We start from the raw sequence: 20681 nt of genomic DNA, 5'->3' as shown, positions 1-20681 counted from the left end.
TGAGATGGCCATTGAAAATGTTGATTTTGTGGGCAAATAACAATTTATTCGTGGATGTTGATGTGTCTTGCTGGAAGATCCACTTATGGCCAAGTTTCAGCCTCCTTTCAGAGGTAACCAGGTTTTGGGATAAAATATCCTGGTAGTGGGTAAAGTTTATTTATTTATTTCATACAGTCATTTTTGCTCATCTTTATCAAGGGTATCAATGACTAGGTGCTTATTTTGATATCTAGTTATTTAACTGAATCAAAAATACAGATGTGGAGTAGATGTAGAGTTTGTTTTAAAATCTCATAAAAAATCTGAACTAATCCAACAACACTTGTTGCTCTTTGTACGTGTTGATATAATATTCATATTTAATGGAGAGGGAAAAAAACGTTTCCCTAAACTGCTTTATAATATTATAATTCAATGAAGAAGATAAAAAGTGTTCCCTCTTCAACTGCGTTTACTCCCTCCAGACAGCAGACGGCGATATGTGTCTTTCAGGCGAGGTTTGTAGTGTGTCGTATGATCTAGTGGACGGAACGCTTCTTCAACAACTGCAGCCATCTCGGTAGCTCGCTAGCCAACAAAGTCGGAACATTCAAGTTATTTAGACAATTTCGTGGTTTAATTGCCACTATGATTTAAACATACTTATGTGGAAACAACTAGCTACCCCATTTGATGTAATATTTACGTTGTAAGTCAACTACCTGGCTGGTTAAGTTAGCACTAGTCTAGTCGCTAATGCTAACTAGCTATTATCCCCGACCATGAGCTCACTAAGCTACTCTCCTCTTGTTAAAGAAGAGGAAATCTGCTTTACGGAGAAAGAGGGTCTGTGGCTGAACGTTGTCGTGAAAGAGGATGAGGAGGATGTCACAATACAAAAACAAGTAGAGGTTGAGGCTGTTACCGTGAAAGAAGAGAAAGACGCATTCAGAGTGAAAGAGGAGGAAGGTGTTACTGTGAAGGAAAAGGAGGAAGATGCCGTTTTTGGAGTGGATGATGAAAAGGGGGAGATTACTGTCACGTTAGAGGAAGAAGAGAAGACTGGAGAACTGATTAACACCAGTAAATACAGTGAGTACTATCTTATAAAACCGGGACATTGATCTGATTAACACCAGTAAATACAGTGAGTACTATCTTAACAGGGACACAAACTCTGCAGTTGTTGAACTAATGTGTGATTTTTAAAAGGGAATTCTACACTTGAATATGTTTTTGTACTGTCGGAATTGTTCATGACGTCCTCCAGTGATTTTTTAAAACACTTTTCCTGTTGAAAAGTGATATATAAATACAGTAAAGTATAAACACACTAAAGGGAAACTAAATGTTTTGAGCTAAATAGTGTTTTTTTAGACAACTGCAAACTAGAAGGAGTGATTGATGTCATAGTAAGGCCTATAACTTTAGTCCGTCGCCCCGACCCGGGCGCGAACCAGGGACCCTCTGCACACATCAACAACAGTCACCCACAAAGCATCGTTACCCATCGCTCCACAAAAGCCGTGGCCCTCAGAGCAAGTGACGTCACCGATTGAAAGGCTATTAGCGCGCACCACCGCTAACTAGCTAGCCGTTTCACATCCGTTACATAGGCTATTGTACAACACACAGAGCTATTTTCCTTTATTCAGGACATTTAGAATAAAAACCCATTACAGAGTAGCGTAGTGGGATTATTCACTAAATTATCTGGTTATGAAATGTTATGACAAATTATTTTTAGTTTCCATGTTTCACCTGAAATATTAAATTGTTTATAGTCCAAGGTCTATGTTGTTGTTAGGTGAATCAAATAAAATCAAAAAATTATTTATATAGCCCTTCGTACATCAGCTGATATCTCAAAGTGCTGTACAGAAACTCTGTCTAAAACCCCAAACAGCAAGCAATGCAGGTGTAGAAGCACGGTGGCTAGGAAAAACAACCTAGGAAGGCCAAAACCTAGGAAGAAACCTAGAGAGGAACCAGGCTATGAGGGGTGGCCAGTCCTCTTCTGGCTGTGCCGGGTGGAGATTATAACAGAACATGGCCAAGATGTTCAAATGTTCATAAATGACCAGCATGGTCAAATAATAATAATCACAGTAGTTGTCAAGGGTGCAGCAAGTCAGCACCTCAGGAGTAAATGTCAGTTGGCTTTTCATTGCTGATCATTAAGAGTATCTCTACCGCTCCTGCAGTCTCTAGAGAGTTGAAAACAGCAGGTCTGGGACAGGTAGCACATCCTGTGAACAGGTCAGGGTTCCATAGGCGCAGGCAGAACAGTTGAAACTGAAGCAGCAGCACGGCCAGGTGGACTGGGGACAGCAAGGAGTCATTGTGCCAGGTAGTCCTGACGCATGGTCCTAGGGCTCAGGTCCTCCGAGAGAGAGAAAGAAAGAGAGAATTAGAGAGAGCATACTTAAATTCACACAGGACACCGGATAAGACACATAAACTACTGCAGCATAAATACTGGAGGCTGAGACAGGAGGGGTCAGGAGACACTGTGGCCCCATCCGATGATACCCCCGGACAGGGCCAAACAGGAAGGATATAACCCCACCCACTTTGCCAAAGCACAGCCCCCACACCACTAGAGGGATATCTTCAACCACCAACTTACCATCCTGAGACAAGGCCGAGTATAGCCCACAAAGATCTCTGCCACGGCACAAACCAAGGAGGGGCACCAACCCAGACAGGAAGATCACGTCAGTGACTCAACCCACTTAAGTGACGCACACCTCCTAGGGACGGCATGAAAGAGCACCAGTAAGCCAGTGACTCAGCCCCTGTAATAGGGTTAGAGGCAGAGAATCGCAGTGGAGAGAGGGGAACCGGCCAGGCAGAGACAGCAAGGGCGGTTTGTTGCTCCAGAGCCTTTCCGTTCCCCTTCACACTCCTGGGCCAGACTACACTCAATCATTTGACCCACTGAAGAGATGAGTCTTCAGTAAATGGGTAGGCATGGGTAGGCAGACCATTCCATAAAAATGGAGATCTATAGGAGAAAGCCCTGCCTCCGGCTGTTTGCTTAGAAATTCTAGGGACAATTAGGAGGCCTGCGTCTTGTGACCGTAGCGTACTTGTAGGTATGTACGGCAGGACCAACTCGGAAAGATGGGTAGGAGCAAGCCCATGTAACGCTTTGTAGGTTACAGTAAAACCTTGAAATCCGCCCTTGCCTTAACAGGAAGCCAGTGTAGGGAGGCTAGCACTGGATTAATATGATACAATTTTGGGGTTCTAGTCATGATTCTAGCAGCCGTATTTAGCACTAACTGAAGTTTATTTAGTGCTTTATCCGGGCAGCCGGAAAGTAGAGCATTGCAGTAGTCTAACCTAGAAGTAACAAAAGCATGGATGAATTTTTTTGCATCATTTTTGGACAGAAAATTTCAGATTTTTGCAATGTTACGTAGATGGAAAAAATCTGTCCTTGAAACAATCTTGATATGTTCGTCAAAAGAGAGGGTCCAGAGTAACGCCGAGGTCCTTTACAGTTTTATTTGAGACGACTTTACAACCATCAAGATTAATTGTCAGATTCAACAGAAGATCTCTTTGTTTCTTGGGACCTAGAACAAGCATCTCTGTTTTGTCCGAGTTTAAAAGTAGAACGTTTTCAGCCATCCACTTCCTTATGTCTGAAACACAGGCTTCTAGCGAGGGCAATTTTAGGGCTTAATTCTTGCCACTAGGGGGGTGCCATTTCGACATAGCACAAATTCGTATCCAAATTAAACTGCCTCGTACTCAATTCTTGCTCGTACAATATGCATATTATTATACTATTGGATAGAAAACACTCTCTAGTTTCTAAAACCGTTTGAATTATGTCTGTAAGTGAAACAGAACTCGACTTAGAGCAATTCTCCTATGAGGATTTGAAAATGGTGAAATCTGCTTGCTGTTCCCAGACCTGTAGATAACCCTGACTGTCTTCTATTGGTTGAGATGCACTGCATACGCCTTCCCCTGGTTGTTAGCGAATAGGGAGAGTTGAAATGGAGTCTCTACGCAGTTCAGAGAGTTGATAAATTGGTTGGAATCGAGGTGTCCAGCCTTTTGGACCTTCGCGCTGACGCAGAAAGGGTCTTGGAATGTCTTTTTAGAAGCTCTGGTTTTAGAAACTAGATATATCCGGCTCTGTTTTTATTAGATATAGGCTTTAAAGACATCATAATCTTGTTATTTTAAACCGATTTATATCAGTTTATGTCAGTATATTGCGATTTTCGGGCATTTCATTTTCTGACGTTGTATTGAGTTGGGTATCTCTCTCTCGAATACCATTGTGTACTGCTAATTGCAACGTCGAAGGAAACATTCTCCAACCCAGCAACGATTCTTTTGGCCAACGGACACCTTTCCCAAGATTCTGATGGGAGTTCAGCTAATAGTAAGTACTATTTATGCTGATAATTCGTTGTTCTGTTGAAAAAGTAAAATGCATAAGACGCAATTATTTTCCGTGTGGCCTTGCGCTATCGCACCCTGTATTGCACCCAGTATTGCGCAGTAAGGTTAATTTTAAAAATGTAATTCAGCGATTGCATTAAGAACTAATTTGTCTTTCATATGCTGTCCACCCTGTATTTTTTAGTCAAGTTTATGATTATTTATTGATTAGACTAGGTGACTCTCCAAGATGGCGCCCAAAATTTTCTGGGGAGCTTGGCAACTTTTCTCATTGTATAAGCACGATTTGTGCCGCTAAATATGCACATTTTCGAACAAACTCTATATGCATTGTGTAATATGATGTTACAGGACTGTCATCTGAAGAATTCTGAGAAGGTTAGTGAAAATTAATATATTTTGGTGGTGAATACGTTATCGCTATGTTTGGCTGGAATCAATGCTGTTGTTTGGTTTGCTACTGTGCTAAGCTAATATAATGCTATATTGTGTTTTCGCTGTAAAACACTTAGAAAATCTGAAATATTGTCTGGATTCACAAGATCTGTGTCTTTCCATTGCTGTACGCTGTGTATTTTTAAGAAATGTTTTATGATGAGTAATTAGGTAATACACGTTGCTCTCTGTAGTTATTCTAATCGATTTGTGATGGTGGCTGCAATGGTAAACTATGATTTATACCTGAAATATGCACATTTTTCTAACAAAACATATGCTATACAATAAATACGTTATCAGACTGTCATCTGGTGAGGTTGTTTCTTGGTTAGTGGCTATTTATATCTTTATTTGGCCGAATTTGTGATAGCTACTGATGGAGTCAAACTGATGGAGTAATAAAAGTGGAGTCTTTTGCTAACGTGGTTAGCTAATAGATTTACATATTGTGTCTTCCCTGTAAAACATTTTAAAAATCAGAAATGATGGCTTGATTACCAAGATGTTTATCTTTCATCTGGTGTCTTGGACTTGTGATTTAATGATATTTAGATGCTACTATTTACTTGTGATGCTATGCTAGCCTATGCTAGTCAGCTTTTTTACTAGTGGGGGTGCTCCCGGACCCGGGATTCTGAGGAAGTAGAGGTTAACCATGTTTCATTGAAATGTACAGCTGTGTGTCATCTGCATAGCAGTGAAAGTTAACATTATGTTTTCGAATGACATCCCCAAGAGGTAAAATACACTGCTCAAAAAAAAAAAGGGAACACTTAAACCACACGATGTAACTCCAAGTCGATTACACTTCTGTGAAATCAAACTGTCCACTTAGGAAGCAACACTGATTGACAATAAATGTCACATGCTGTTGTGCAAATGGAATAGACAAAAGGTGGAAATTATAGGCAATTAGCAAGACACCCCCAATAAAGGAGTGGTTCTGCAGGTGGTGACCACAGACCACTTCTCAGTTCCTATGTTTCCTGGCTGATGTTTTGGTCACTTTTGAATGCTGGCGGTGCTTTCTCTAGTGGTAGCATGAGACGGAGTCTACAACCCACACAAGTGGCTCAGGTAGTGCAGCTCATCCAGGATGGCACATCAATGCGAGCTGTGGCAAGAAGGTTTGCTGTGTCTGTCAGCATAGTGTCCAGAGCATGGAGGCGCTACCAGGAGACAGGCCAGTACATCAGGAGACGTGGAGGAGGCCGTAGGAGGGCAACAACCCAGCAGCAGGACCGCTACCTCCGCCTTTATTTTTTTGAGCAGTGTATATAGTGAAAACAATAGTGGTCCTAAAACGGAACCTTGAGGAACACCGAAGTTTACAGTTGATTTGTCAGAGGACAAACCATTCAGAGACAAGTTGATATCTTTCCGACAGATAAGATCTAAACCACGGCCAGAACTTGTCCGTGTAGACCAATTTGGGTTTCCAATCTCTCTAAAATAATGTGGTGATCGATGGTATCAAAGGCAGCACTAAGGTCTAGTAGCACGAGGACAGATGCAGAGCCTCGGTCTGACGCCATTAAAAGGTAATTTACCACCTTCACAAGTGCAGTCTCAGTGCTATGATGGGGTCTAAAACCAGACTGAAGCATTTTGTATACATTGTTTGTCTTCAGGAAGGCAGTGAGTTGCTGCGCAACAGCTTTTTCGGGAAAAAATGAGAGGAATTGAAGATTCGATATAGGCCGATAGTTTTTTATATTTTCTGGGTCAAGGTTTGGCTATTTGAAGAGAGGCTTTATTACTGCCACTTTTAGTGAGTTTGGTACACATCCGGTGGATAGAGAGCCGTTTATTATGTTCAACATAGGAGGGCCAAGCACATGAAGCAGCTCTTTAAGTAGTTTAGTTGGAATAGGGTCCAGTATGCAGCTTGAAGGTTTAGAGGCCATGATTATTTTCATCATTGTGTCAAGAGATATAGTACTAAAACACTTAAGTGTCTCTCTTGATCCTAGGTCCTGGCAGAGTTGTGCAGACTCAGGACAGCTGAGCTTTGGAGGAATACGCAAATTCAAAGAGGAGTCCGTAATTTGCTTTTTAATGATCATGATCTTTTCCTCAAAGAAGTTCATGAATTTATTACTGCTGAAGTGAAAGCCATCCTCACTTGGGGAATGCTGCTTTTTAGTTAGCTTTGCGACAGTATCAAAAATACATTTTGGGGCCTCCCGGGTGGCGCAGTGGTCTAGGGCACTGCATCGCAGCGCTAGCTGCGCCACCAGAGTCTCTCGGTTCGCGCCCAGGCTCTGTCGCAGCCGGCCACGACTGGGAGGTCCGTGGGGCGACGCACAATTGGCCTAGCGTCGTCCGGGTTAGGGAGGGTTTGGCCGGTAGGGATATCCTTGTCTCATCGCCCTCCAGCGACTCCTGTGGCGGGCTGGGCGCAGTGCGCGCTAGCCAAGGGGGCCAGGTGCACGGTGTTTCCTCCGACACATTGGTGCGGCTGGCTTCCGGGTTGGAGGCGCGCTGTGTTAAGTGTTACTTCTTCTCAATAGGGGGTGCTGTTTGCACTTTGTAATAATTTCGTTCCCAAATTAAACTGCCTCGTACTCAATTCTTGCTCGTACATCATGCATATTATTATTACTATTGGATAGAAAACACTCTCTAGTTTCTAAAACCGTTTGAATTATATCTGTGAGTAAAACAGAACTGGAGTTAGAGCAATTGAGGATGTGAGAATGCTGAAATCTGCTGGCTGTTCTGTGGTCGGTTTATAAATCTACCTGTCTTCTATTGGTTGAGATGCACTGCATACGTCTTCCCCTGGATGTCAGCGAATAGTGAGAATTGAAATGGTGTTGCTAGGCAGATCTGAGAGCTTATAAATGGGCTGGGAACGTGAGGACCGGCCTTTGTTCTCCTGGCCAGGACGCAGAAAGGACCTCTGGCTGTCGTTCTAGAATGCTCCAGGTATAGCCCTTAGATATATCCGGCTCTGTTTTTATTCGATATAGGTGTTAAAGACATCATAATGTTGTTATATTAAACCGAGTTATATCAGTTTATATCGGTATATTGCGATTTTCGGATATTTATTTGTGCTGCGTTTTAGTGAGTCGGACACGTCTTTGCCACATGGCTAATGTTTACTGCTAATTCCAACGTTGAAGGCGACAATCTACAACCGAGCAACGATTCTTTTGGACTAAGGACACCTTGCCCAAGATTCTGATGGGAGTTCATCAAAAAGTAAGAACTATATATGATGTTAATTCGTTGTTCTGTTGAAAAATGTATAACTCATATTCCGCCATTAATTTCGGTGCGGTCTCGCTTTAACGCACGCTGTATGTTGTAGTAACGTTAATTGTACAAATCTAACACAGCGATTGCATTAAGAACTAATGTATCTTTCATTTGCTGTCCAACCTGTATTTTTTAGTCAAGTTTAGGATTAGTTACTGATTAGACTAGGTGCCTCTCCCAAGATTTCTCCCGACATATTGTTGGCAGCCTGGCTACTTTTCTCATTGTATAACCACGATTTGTGCCGCTAAATATGCACATTTTTGAACAAACTCTATATGTATTGTGTAATATGATGTTATAGGACTGTCATCTGATGAAGTTTTGAGAAGGTTAGTCAAAAATGTAATATCTTTTGCTGGTTTATTCGCTATCGCTAACGTGCATGAATCAATGCTGCTGTGTGGTTGGCTTTTATAGTAAGCTAATATAATGCTATATTGTGTTTTTGCTGTAAAACACTTAAAAAATCTGAAATATTGGCTGGATTCACAAGATCTTTGTCTTTCATTTGCTGTACGCTGTGTATTTTTCAGAAATGTTTTATCATGAGTATTTAGGTAATACAAGATGGTCTCTGTAGTTATTCGAGTTGCTTTGGTGAGAGTTGTAATGGTGGCTGCAATGGTAAACTATGATTTATACCTGAAATATGCACATTTTACTAACAAAACATATGCTATACAATAAATATGTTATCAGACTGTCATCTGATTAAGTTGTTTCTTGGTTAGTGGCTATTTATATCTTTATTTGGTCGAAATTGTGATAGCTACCTATGCAGGAAATAAATAGTGGGGAAAAAAAGTGGTGTCTTTTGCTATCGTGGTTAGCTAATAGATTTACATATTGTGTCTTCCCTGTAAAACATTTAAAAAATCAGAAATGATGGCTGGATTCACAAGATGTGTATCTTTCATCTGGTGTCTTGGACTTGTGAATTAATGATATTTAGATGCTAGTATTTACTTGTGACGCTATGCTAGGCTATGCTAGTCAGCTTTTTTACTGATGGGGGTGCTCCCGGATCCGGGATTGTGAGGAAGTAGAGGTTAAGAAGCAGTGCGGCTTGGTTGGGTTGTGCTTCGGAGGACGCATGGCTTTCGACCTTCGTCTCTCCCGAGCCCGTACGGGAGTTGTAGCGATGAGACAAGATAGTAATTATTAGCGATTGGATACCACGAAAATTGGGGAGAAAAGGGGGTAAAATTTAAGGAAAAAAAAACATTTTGGTTTGTTCTTATTTTCCTCAATTAAGTTGGAAAAATAGGATGATCGAGCAGCAGTGAGGGCTTTTCGATACTGCATGGTACTGTCTTTCCAAGCTAGTCGGAAGACTTCCAGTTTGGTGTGGCGCCATTTCCGTTCCAATTTTCTGGAAGCTTGCTTCAGAGCTCGGGTATTTTCTGTGTACCAGGGAGCTAGTTTCTTATGACAAATGTTTTTAGTTTTTAGGGGTGCAACTGTATCTAGGGTATTGCGCAAGGTTAAATTGAGTTCCTCAGTTAGGTGATTAACTGATTTTTGTCCTCTGACGTCCTTGGGTAGGCAGAAAGAGTCTGGAAGGGCATCAAGGAATCTTTGTGTTGTCTGAGAATTTATAGCACGACTTTTGATGTTCCTTGGTTGGGGTCTGAGCAGATTATTTGTTGCGATTGCAAACGTAATAAAATGGTGGTCTGATTGTCCAGGATTATGAGGAAAAACATTTAAGATCTACAACATTTATTCCATGGGACAAAACTAGGTCCAGAGTATGACTGGCAGTGAGTAGTTCCAGAGACATGTCGGACAAAACCCACTGAGTCGATGATGGCTCCGAAAGCCTTTTGGAGTGGGTCTGTGGACTTTTCCATGTGAATATTAAAATCACCAAAAATTTGAATATTATCTGCTATGACTACAAGGTCCGATAGGAACTCAGTGAGGAACGCTGTATATGGCCCAGGAGGCCTGTAAACAGTAGCTATAAAAAGTGATTGAGTATGCTGCATAGATTTCATGACTAGAAGCTCAAAAGACGAAAACGTCATTTTTGGGGGGGGTAAATTGAAATTTGCTATAGTAAATGTTAGCAACACCTCCGCCTTTGCGGGATGCACGGGGGATATGGTCACTAGTGTAACCAGGAGGTGAGGCCTCATTTAACACAAGGAATTAATCAGGCTTAAGCCATGTTTCAGTCAGGCCAATCACATCAAGATTATGATCAGTGATTAGTTCATTGACTATGACTGCCTTTGAAGTGAGGGATCTAACATTAAATAGCCCTATTTTGAGATGTGAGGTATCACGATCTCTTTCAATAATGGCAGGAATGGAGGTCTTTATCCTAGTGAGATTGCTAAGGTGAAGTTATGGGTCCTACAGTAGGTCTATGTTGTTGTTTGGTGAAGTTATGTGCCAATTTGTTGAACACTTAGTGTACAAACCCTCATTGTCAGGCTGATGGCAAAGCTAGCCAAAGAGCATTTTCCTGGTTGAAGTGTTTAAGTATAAATAAATTGAAGCAGGTGATTCAAGCCCTACAATTATAATCCATATTTAATGTGAAATGCACTTATAAGCAACCTGGAAATGGTGGATATTATTGCTGTCTGAGTTTTCCCCCACGATGGTGATTTTTATTTATTTATTATTATTATTTTTTTTACCTTTATTTAACTAGGCAAGTCAGTTAAGAACAAATTCTTATTTTCAATGACGGCCTAGGAACAGTGGGTTAACTGCCTGTTCAGGGGCAGAACGACAGATTTGTACCTTGTCAGCTCGGGGATTTGAACTTGCAACCTTCCGGTTACTAGTCCAACGCTCTAACCACTAGGCTACCCTGCCGCGAATAGACACAGAGCTTAATGTGAGTTTCCTTGAGTAGCACTCCTGATCTTGCACTGTAATGTTCAGAATACATTGTTAAAATCTAAGCTCACTATTTTTGCTCCAGGCAAAAAAAATATACTACATACATAACTAGCGGTTTCCTCATTAGCAGGGAGGAGTTTCTGCAACCAAATTGCTGCAATTTTAGCAAACACAGAAAGGGGCCTATATTGGAGACCAAAAGTCATCTGGCACACTGCTTAGGATTTCAACAACTTGAATAACTTATTTCTAGCCTACAATCATCGATGTTAATACTAATGTGAAAACAAGACTAAATCTGGCTATTGTTGCTATCTTGACTGTCTTAATTGTTAAATACAACAGATGTCAATTGTTGTACACCTTCATGGGTACGCTCTGGGCATCACCCTTTACCTCAAATATACAATGGATTTCTGCTGTTGTGGGATTTAACCATCTGTCTGACTTTGTTGTTCACACAGGAGAGAGACGGGACTATTGTGGATCAGCTGGGGAGCCTCAACAACATCATGATGCTGATGAGGCAGAGAAAAGTCTCTCCATATCAGAACACCTCAAGAAACACCAGCAGAGACCCACAGGGAAGAAATCTCACTGCTGCTCTGACTGTGGGGAAAAATTCAACTCTTCAGTAAAACTTAAAATGCATCAAAAAATTCACACAGGAGAGAAATCTTACGGCTGTGATCAATGTGGGAAGAGTTTTACTCTGCTACAAACCCTGAAATCACACCAGAGAACACACACAGGAGAGAAACCTTATAGCTGTGTTCAATGTGGGAAGAGTTTTACTACATCTAGCAATCTAACTATACACCAGAGAACACACACAGGAGAGAAACCATATAGCTGTGATCAATGTGGGAAGAGTTTTAATACATCTAGCTATCTAACTATACACCAGAGAACACACACAGGAGAGAAACCTTACGGCTGTGATCAATGTGGGAAGAGATTTATTCTGCTACAAACCCTGAAATCACACCAGAGAATACACTCTGGAGAGAAACCTTTTGGCTGTTATCAATGTGGGAAGAGATTTACTCAGCTAAGCATCCTGATAGTACACCAGCGCGGACACACAGGAGAGAAACCTTTTAGCTGTGATCAATGTGAGAAGGGTTTTACTACATCTAGCTGTCTAACTATACACCAGAGAACACACACTGGAGAGAAACCTTATGGCTGTGATCAATGTGGGAAGAGTTTTACTCAGCTAAGCAACCTGGTAGTACACCAGAGAACACACACAGGAGAGAAACCTTATAGCTGTGATCAATGTGGGAAGAGTTTTACTACATCTAGCTGTCTAACTATACACCAGAGAATACACACAGGAGAGAAACCTTATGGCTGTGATCACTGTGGGAAGAGTTTTATTGGGCTACAAACCCTGAAATCACACCAGAGAATACACACGGGAGAGAAACCTTATAGCTGTAATCGATGTGGGAAGAGTTTTACTACGTCTAGCTGTCTCACTAAACACCAGAGAACACACACGGGAGAGAAATCTTTTGGCTGTGATCAATGTGGGAAGAGTTTTTCTCACCCAAGCAGCCTGATAGTACACCAGCGGACACACACAGGAGAGAAACCTTATAGCTGTGATCAGTGTGGGAAGAGTTTTTCTACATCTTGCTATCTAACTATTCACCAGAGAACACACACAGGAGAGAAACCTCATAGCTGTGATCAATGTGGGAAGAGATACTCTGATAAAAGATCTCTGATTAAACATCAGAAAATACATACATGAAGGATTTGTTTCATGATATCAATGAAATAATGTCACAATGTAGAATGTTTTAACATTGTAGAAGGAGTATTTGAATGAATGTCAAAATGTAGAACCCTAAACGTTTGTCCCCTGTTCAGTTGATATTAGGCACAGCAGGAAAAATCTAGACCCTGAATTGAAAGAGTACTATTTATTTAACAAAAAGTGACAAAAAAAATTGTGTTACACTTACCACGTTGGTGACCGACTTGAATCAAAACGCAACACTTCAACATGTTTAGGTTTTCAGTATATCCCAAACTGTTTCTGCATATTGGTTATTGATTTGGACACGTTAAAACTGTGTTTTGACATTGCGCTATTCCAGTTTAGCAAATGTCATTGAAAAGACGTTGAAAATAAGACTTTGCCCGACTTCCAATATATGTTCGGTTGTAGTTTTCGGGATGTTTTTTCAATTACTTAATTTCAACATACTTGCAGCCTAAACACATGGACGCAGTATAATAAATTGGTATATAATCAATTGTATTAACAATCTTACATCTTACATTTAGCACGTATAGCATCTTGCATTTAGCACGTATATACATCTTACATTTAGCACGTATAGCTCGTTAGCACGTAGGACGCACTGATTGGTGTCACCTCATTAGTCAGTATGTGTTACACCTGTGCTGGCTTGTCCATCTCGTTAGTGGGAAGGTGTTTCACCTGAGCTGGTCCAGATTCTATTTAAGAGTGTCTGGCCCAGTGCTCTAGTTGTCTTGATAGATGTGGTGAGTCAACACCTTTAGTTGCGCTACCGTTTTGGTTTGCTTCCTGTCTTTAAGTTTGATGTGGGTTTTTCTTTTGTTTTCCTCTTCTTTGGCAGATTTGGTGGGTGACTTATGTCCCAGTTGTTGTTACTAGTCAACTTTCAGTGGAGACTGAGAGCAAAACTGCAAGATTATGTTATAATACTTTTGTTGCATCAACTGGTTGTTTTATGCAACATAATAGAGAGTTCTTAGAACTATTGTGTCTGTGTGTTCTACTTAGGATGGGCCTCTGGGAGATAACACTGACAGGAGATTTACAATGTCTTTTGGGTGATAAAACCTAAAGAGACCGCATTCCAGAGCATGAGTTAATGTTTCTGTTCTATATGGTACCAGGGAGAGATGACCTCAGGGCCAGACCCTGGTCTCTACACAAAGAGTACTGTTTTTACAGATACTGTCTGCTGAGAATTATAGGTATCTTTCATACAAATCTTAATCTTGTGACCCGTTCTATAACATCTGCTGTTCTATACATCTATTGTTCGTCATGTAGGTTGAAAGGAGAGTATCTTGGTTATAAAAGACATTTGTACTTTTGTCTCTGGGCTCTCAACGAATCATCTGGGGGTGATTTGCCGACCAGCCGTCTTTATCGTAGAGCACTTAATTGATTAACTTTATGTTTGTGTGTTGTATTGACCTGCTCCCTAATTAATACGTGAATAAAGATTTAGTTTAAGAATAACTCTGACTTGTGTGATAAGTATCTCTCCTCATTTGATATTAAAGAAGTTAACCACCACATTTGGCGATGGGGATGTGAATCTTCACTTGTTGACCGCTCCTGACAACCTCGGTAAATGACCTGGCTCCTGACGACCTGAGTAAATGACCTGGCTCCTGACGACCTGGGTAAATGGTGCACAAGGGATCGCTCAAACTTGGGATCTCAGGGAGACCACACTTTGGGAACGGAGCAGATGGACCCACCTTTGATCTGAGAGGCAGCGAGCCGAGTGAATAGCACATCTCAAAAGTGTTTTTTTTTAAATTAAGAGGAAACTCGCAAAGTGGAGTTAAGCCTCGTAGGCTCTGAGTGTGTATTCCTGTGTGGAGGTGTAAACAGGGCCCAGTCAGGAGGCTCTGAGTGTGTATTCCTGTGTGGAGGTGTAAACAGGGCCCTGTCAGGAGGCTCTGAGGCTGAGTTAGCTATCTGTGTGAACTGGATCAAAACTAGAATCTGTGATTACTAGTTAAGACCATTTATGATATAGTATAATAGTAAGCTGCGCCTGTAATTGTTTTAAACCTGGACCCAATTTTAGAAGTATTGAAAGATGTAAATGTAAGAGTTGCATTATCCTAGGAGCTAACCATGAGATAGAAATGTGAAAATATTCCTGCAGGTTAAAATATTGTTGAAAACAACTAATTGATTAGGTATGTTTGAGAATAGCATTGTGTGACTGTGATATGAGTTGTGTGAATATGGAAATGAGTCTTAATCTGACGTTTGGATAGTAACATATAGAAATATGCTTAATCAGATGATTGAAATTTGGAAAATAAGCGAGATGATATTTTAGAAAGCAGCGGAAGGTCTATAGTTCCTGGGAGGCTTGATTTTGCCGTGGTCTCTGGGAGGTTAGAAAACTGTTGGAGATCCCATGGTCATTGTCCGGGAAACAAAAGTTTATTTTTTGTTCTGCTGGGAGTATGTTTGGAGAGCTGCTTCGTAGCTATGGAAAGTCATTGAAAAAGCAAATGGAATGGTTGTTGTGAGTACCTGAGAATTTCTTACGTTTTATATGGATTCTGTGAAAATATGATGAATTGTATGTGTCTATAATCGATTACCCATATGTAGACGAACGTTTATTTATTTATAGCTAGCTAATAAAGAGCTACGTTAAGAAATATCCTGTAGTACTGCGTTTTATTATTTTGTACCTGGTTCCTGGATTATTTTGTACCTGGTTCCTGGATTGTCCTTTAGGGCTTCTTCAAATTGAAACTGTGGGGGAACCCCTAAAAGTTATTTGAAGAACGTTTTGTGGGAACCCCTATAAGTTCTTTGAAGAACCCTTTATCATGGTTCCTCAAAAAACCTTTTGGGGTTCATTTTTTAAACTCTCTGTCCACCCTCCCTGCATTATAAAAACATATTTAAATAATAATATTGACAATATTGATTTAAATAATTAATTGTTTATTTAGTGGCACAACAAATGTGAATTCATATTTACAAAACAATTGACCAAACAAAACACATTACAAAATTGCAACATTTCTGCAGACATGTCAGACCATAATAAATAATACATTTACTTTGTATAGTGCTTTTCATGATATTTAAAAAATATATACAAATAATGATGTACAATAAAAATAACATACATTAAAAATGAATCATTGGTAAACTAACAATATTGTAGACTTGATGCTAAATACAGATTTTTCAGCTTTAGTGTGTATATCGTATCCACTTAGTTATGTTCGGAAGTTCGCCATCTTTATTTCCGGCCCTGGTAACTTCACCCTAACTTCTCTTATCCCCAGAACGCAGTAACTTAAGAACATATGTGTTTTTCTGACATTTTGGGGAAATTGAAGGGAAAATAAAATATACAGCCCTAGCAGAGCCCCAAGTCCCATGGGGACGTCCTCGAGGGCGTGGATATTCACCCCATCAAAGGCCAGCGGGATTTCACTCTCATGGTGAAATGGATTTCCGCTGATGTGCAGTAAAGGAGTGAAGAGCAGTGAAATCTGTGTCAACAAAAGTAAGAAAATATTAATACACATACAATTAACAAAGAACATAAATGTTCAGCTGTAGTTTTATATAAGCATGCACACCTATGTTTATGAAGAAACAGATGATTGGTGCATAGACATACCTTGTCACGGACATAAAGGCCACTCGGGTCCTCATTGAAGAGGTAGGGCAAGAGCAGAATCGCTGCTGTGGTCTCCAGTCCCAGTAAAGTAAAGCAATGATCTTACTACACTTGATCATTTTATTACAAAATACATTAGAGAAAGGGAAGGAATAAGAGCAAATACCTCTTCTGTATTGTCCTTCAGGGACTGTCAAAATAGCGCCAAATTAGCACGAGAGACATTTACATGTCCTCACCCCTGCCTTGCATCTCTATCTCTGATAGTCCTTGAATTATCTTTTTGTCTATATCCATTCCATGGACTTGATTCATTTCTGACAAGACCTGAAAAGATAATTTGTACACATTTGTATGCTAATAGATTTCAGTTTGTATTGACTGCTATGTAGGTTAAATGTACACTTCAAATGCAGCTGTTTTGCCACATTTGTGGCCTGCTGGAGATCATTTTGCAGGGCGCTAGCAGTGCACCTGCTTGCACAAAGGCGGAGGTAGCGGTCCTGCTGCTGGGTTGTTGCCCTCCTACGGCCTCCTCCACGTCTCCTGATGTACTGGCCTGTCTCCTGGTAGCGCCTCCATGCTCTGGACACTACGCTGACAGACACAGCAAACCTTCTTGCCACAGCTCGCATTGATGTGCCATCCTGGATGAACTGCACTACCTGAGCCACTTGTGTGGGTTGTAGACTCCGTCTCATGCTACCACTAGAGTGAGAGCACCGCCAGCATTCAAAAGTGACCAAAACATCAGCCAGGAAGCATAGGAACTGAGAAGTGGTCTTTGGTCACCACCTGCAGAATCACTCCTTTTTTGGGGGTGTCTTGATAATTGCCTATAATTTCCACCTTTTGTCTATTCCATTTGCACAACAGCATGTGAAATGTATTGTCAATCAGTGTTGCTTCCTAAGTGGACAGTTTGATTTCACAGAAGTGTGATTGACTTGGAGTTACATTGTGTTGTTTAAGTGTTCCCTTTATTTTTTTGAGCAGTGTATATTAAATAAATATTGAAAGATAAATGGCATCGACATACAATTGCATGCAAAATAGAAGAACATATTGGAGAAAGCACTAGCCAATACAGTACTGCCATACAGTAACAGTACTGCCATACAGGCCTAATATCACATTTCAAGATATCTTTGTACACAAATTGTTCAATATTTCATCAGACTGACTTGAAAGATTATACGCAACATTTTGCTGCGTGGAAATACTGTGTTTGGATTCTGAAGTGCATTTATACAAAACAGGTAGTCTAGACACTGTATTAATACCATTATGCATTTGAATCCCATCTACAGATACCATCTAAGATATTAATTTCCCTCCACAAGGGGGCGTACATGTAACGTTTCCAAAATGGGATAGTATTGTCCATGTAACGTTTCCAAAATGGGATGGTATTGTACAGGTAACGTTTCCAAAATGGGATAGTATTGTCCATGTAACGTTTCCAAAATGGGATAGTATTGTACAGGTAACGTTTCCAAAATGGGATAGTATTGTACAGGTAACGTTTCCAAAATGGGATAGTATTGTACATGTAACGTTTCCAAAATGGGATAATATTGTACATGTAACGTTTCCAAAATGGGATAATATTGTCCATGTAACGTTTCCAAAATGGAATAGTATTGCATGCTGTAGCAGGCTATATAAAGAGGAAGCCCTCCATTGACGATTCAGTTCGTTGTAACATCTCGTCTGGAGAGGTCACCGTCCTTAGTTAGTTAGTTAGTTAACGAAACTAAAGTTAGCTAGTTAATTCTCACAAAAGTGAGAACTGCTCTGTATTAGAAACTTACGTTAATGAGTGTAAAGCCACGTTGGCTTTATGGAAACGATATATAATATATGGGAAAGATTATAGTTGACGAAATAATCCAAACCTAGTTGTGCCTAGTTAGGACATAACGTTAGCTAGCTAGATAACGGTACTGTACTGTAGCTCATACAACGCCGACGGTCAAACCCGGCTTTCTAATATTTACGGTAATTAACTATCGTAACGTTATGGAAGCTATTCACAGAAAACCATCATTGTCTTCGTTATTCATTATTAGTATGTTATATTATTATATAAATCATTTCGAGACGTATTCAGAGCCAAACATCAACCCAAACTTAACCTTTTTAACTTGTTGTCGCATCCAAACTTGCCATTATCGTTTTCAGTTGTAATTGCGAAGTTCCCGGAGGAAGTCCAGCAACAACGGAGGTTCCTCGATGAACCCAACTTCTAACATGTTCTTTGAAGAACCTTTTGGGAATGTTTTTCATTGACCAAGAACCCTACGGTTCTTAGGGGATCTGAGAACAATTCCAGTTGAACCCTTCATTTTTAGAGTTGTAGTCGCTCTATTTACTCTCAGATTCAAAACATGATGATTAGCATCAAGGATCAAGTCAGCTGCTGCTGCTCCAATACAATATGAGGTGAGACGGTGAACTGACGTTGAACTGGGCAGTCAGCTGCTGCTGCTCCTCCAATACAGTATGAGGTGAGACGATGAACTGACGTTGAATCATAATGATTAGGTTAATTAAAATGAATTAGTGAAACTGTTAAACATTAGTATATGGCATATTAAATATATTACTCTATTGTTATCATATAGAAACATCATGGAATATTGTACATCAAATTAGCATCAACATACATTATTGTTTCATTCAATTTCACATAATAAGGATATTTCATATTTTCAAGTTCAGAAGTCAGAACCCATCACCTGCTATGTAAAAGAGACAGAAGAATGCACAATGGTCAATGCTATCCGGGATCCTTGGGACATCCCTACCCTAAACCCTGCATAACCATTTTAAATGTCAACTCAATGGGCTAGGGACGTCCCAAGGATGTATCTCTACCTGAAAATACATGATCTAAGTGATTGATAGTTGGTATTCAGCAGTCATAAAGCCTAATTTACTTTAATGAACTACTAAAATAGTGATTTTGTCAGACAGCAGCTCTACACTTTATTGACTGACTGATCCTCCCATCCCTCCTCAGCCTTCCTCTCCTCTGAAGACCCAGTCAGGGTGGAGCTCAGTCAGGGAGCTGTTGAGGGACTGGTTAGGAAGAACACTTTTACAGCCAGAGAGGTGAGAGGTCACACATGGTTTAGATGGTAAATATTTATGTCCCCTTAGCGGTTCATCACGTCAGCAAACAGGAATATGTTCCATCTATGTTTATTAACATTAGTGCAAATTGTCCACTGATATTGGTGTAATTTCTCACTCCTTTTGGCTGTATGAAAGTTAATTTCCCCTCAGGCACACACATTTGTTCTTTGTTATTACCCGAGCCACTGCCTGTTCAGCCTGCTATCATCCAGAAGGCGAGGTCAGTACAGGTGCATCAAAGCTGGGACCGAGAGACAGAAGCTGTTTTTCCATCACTAACAAAGAGAGGCTGCTGCCTACATACACAGACTTGAAATCATTGGCCACTTTAATGAATGGAACACTAGTCACTTTAATAATGTTTACATATCTGGCATTACTCATCTCATATGTATATACTGTATTCTACTGTATCTTAGTCTATGTATTACTCATCTCATATGTATATACTGTATTCTATCCTATTCTATTGAATCTTAGTCTATGTATTACTCATTTCATATGTATATACTGTATTCTATCCTATTCTACTGTATCTTAGTCTATGCCGCTCTGACATCGCTCGGCCAAAGATTTATATATTCTTAATTCCATTCCTTTGTATTGTTAGATATTACTGGACTGGAACTAGAAACACAAGCATTTCGCTACACCTGCAATAACATCTGCTAAACAAGTGTATGTGACAAATAAGGTCATGTGTAAAATATTATTTTCTCCACTCATTCACCCCATCTCTTTACATTGCTTATTTATATTCAGTGGCCTGACTGCATCCAGACTATGTCAAAGGACCATCCTGGTAGATCTGAACCTAATGCAGCTTGAAGTGATCAGATGACAGAAGTCACATTTAGGTGCCAAGTGTAACTGAGGCTGTAGATGCTCCATATCCATTACTTTGAGTGTTTTATATAATATGACTAAATGTGTTTATTTCTGTTTTGCAGGGGCAATCAAGAAATGGAACAGCAAGGCCACAGAACATGACATAAGCAGAGCTGTGGGAGACCACCTCAAGCCACTGGTAGAGCCGGGGGTGGTGTTTACCACTCCACCATGCCTTCAGCAGGCTGGAAAAGTGGGATCGATCTGTTTGTTTCAGTTTTCAGTAGTTGAATCCTTTGACGTATTGTTGATTTCAACATTTTTCAT

General features: G+C 40.4%; 1 protein-coding gene across 1 annotated transcript; it reads left to right on the top strand.

Moving 5' to 3' along the window:
* Nucleotides 1-419: 419 nt before the first annotated feature.
* On the top strand, nt 420-14230 carry LOC129838989 (zinc finger protein ZFP2-like). Its single transcript, XM_055906255.1, has 2 exons — nt 420-1074; nt 11442-14230. The coding sequence occupies exons 1-2, from the start codon at nt 765-767 to the stop codon at nt 12737-12739; spliced, it is 1608 nt and encodes a 535-aa protein (XP_055762230.1). The 5' UTR covers nt 420-764; the 3' UTR covers nt 12740-14230.
* The last annotated feature ends 6451 nt before the right edge of the window (nt 14231-20681 follow it).

This window comes from Salvelinus fontinalis, chromosome 40 (genome assembly GCF_029448725.1).
Source record: "Salvelinus fontinalis isolate EN_2023a chromosome 40, ASM2944872v1, whole genome shotgun sequence".
Taxonomy (NCBI): domain Eukaryota; kingdom Metazoa; phylum Chordata; class Actinopteri; order Salmoniformes; family Salmonidae; genus Salvelinus; species Salvelinus fontinalis.
This window is presented reverse-complemented; position numbering and strand designations above follow the sequence as displayed.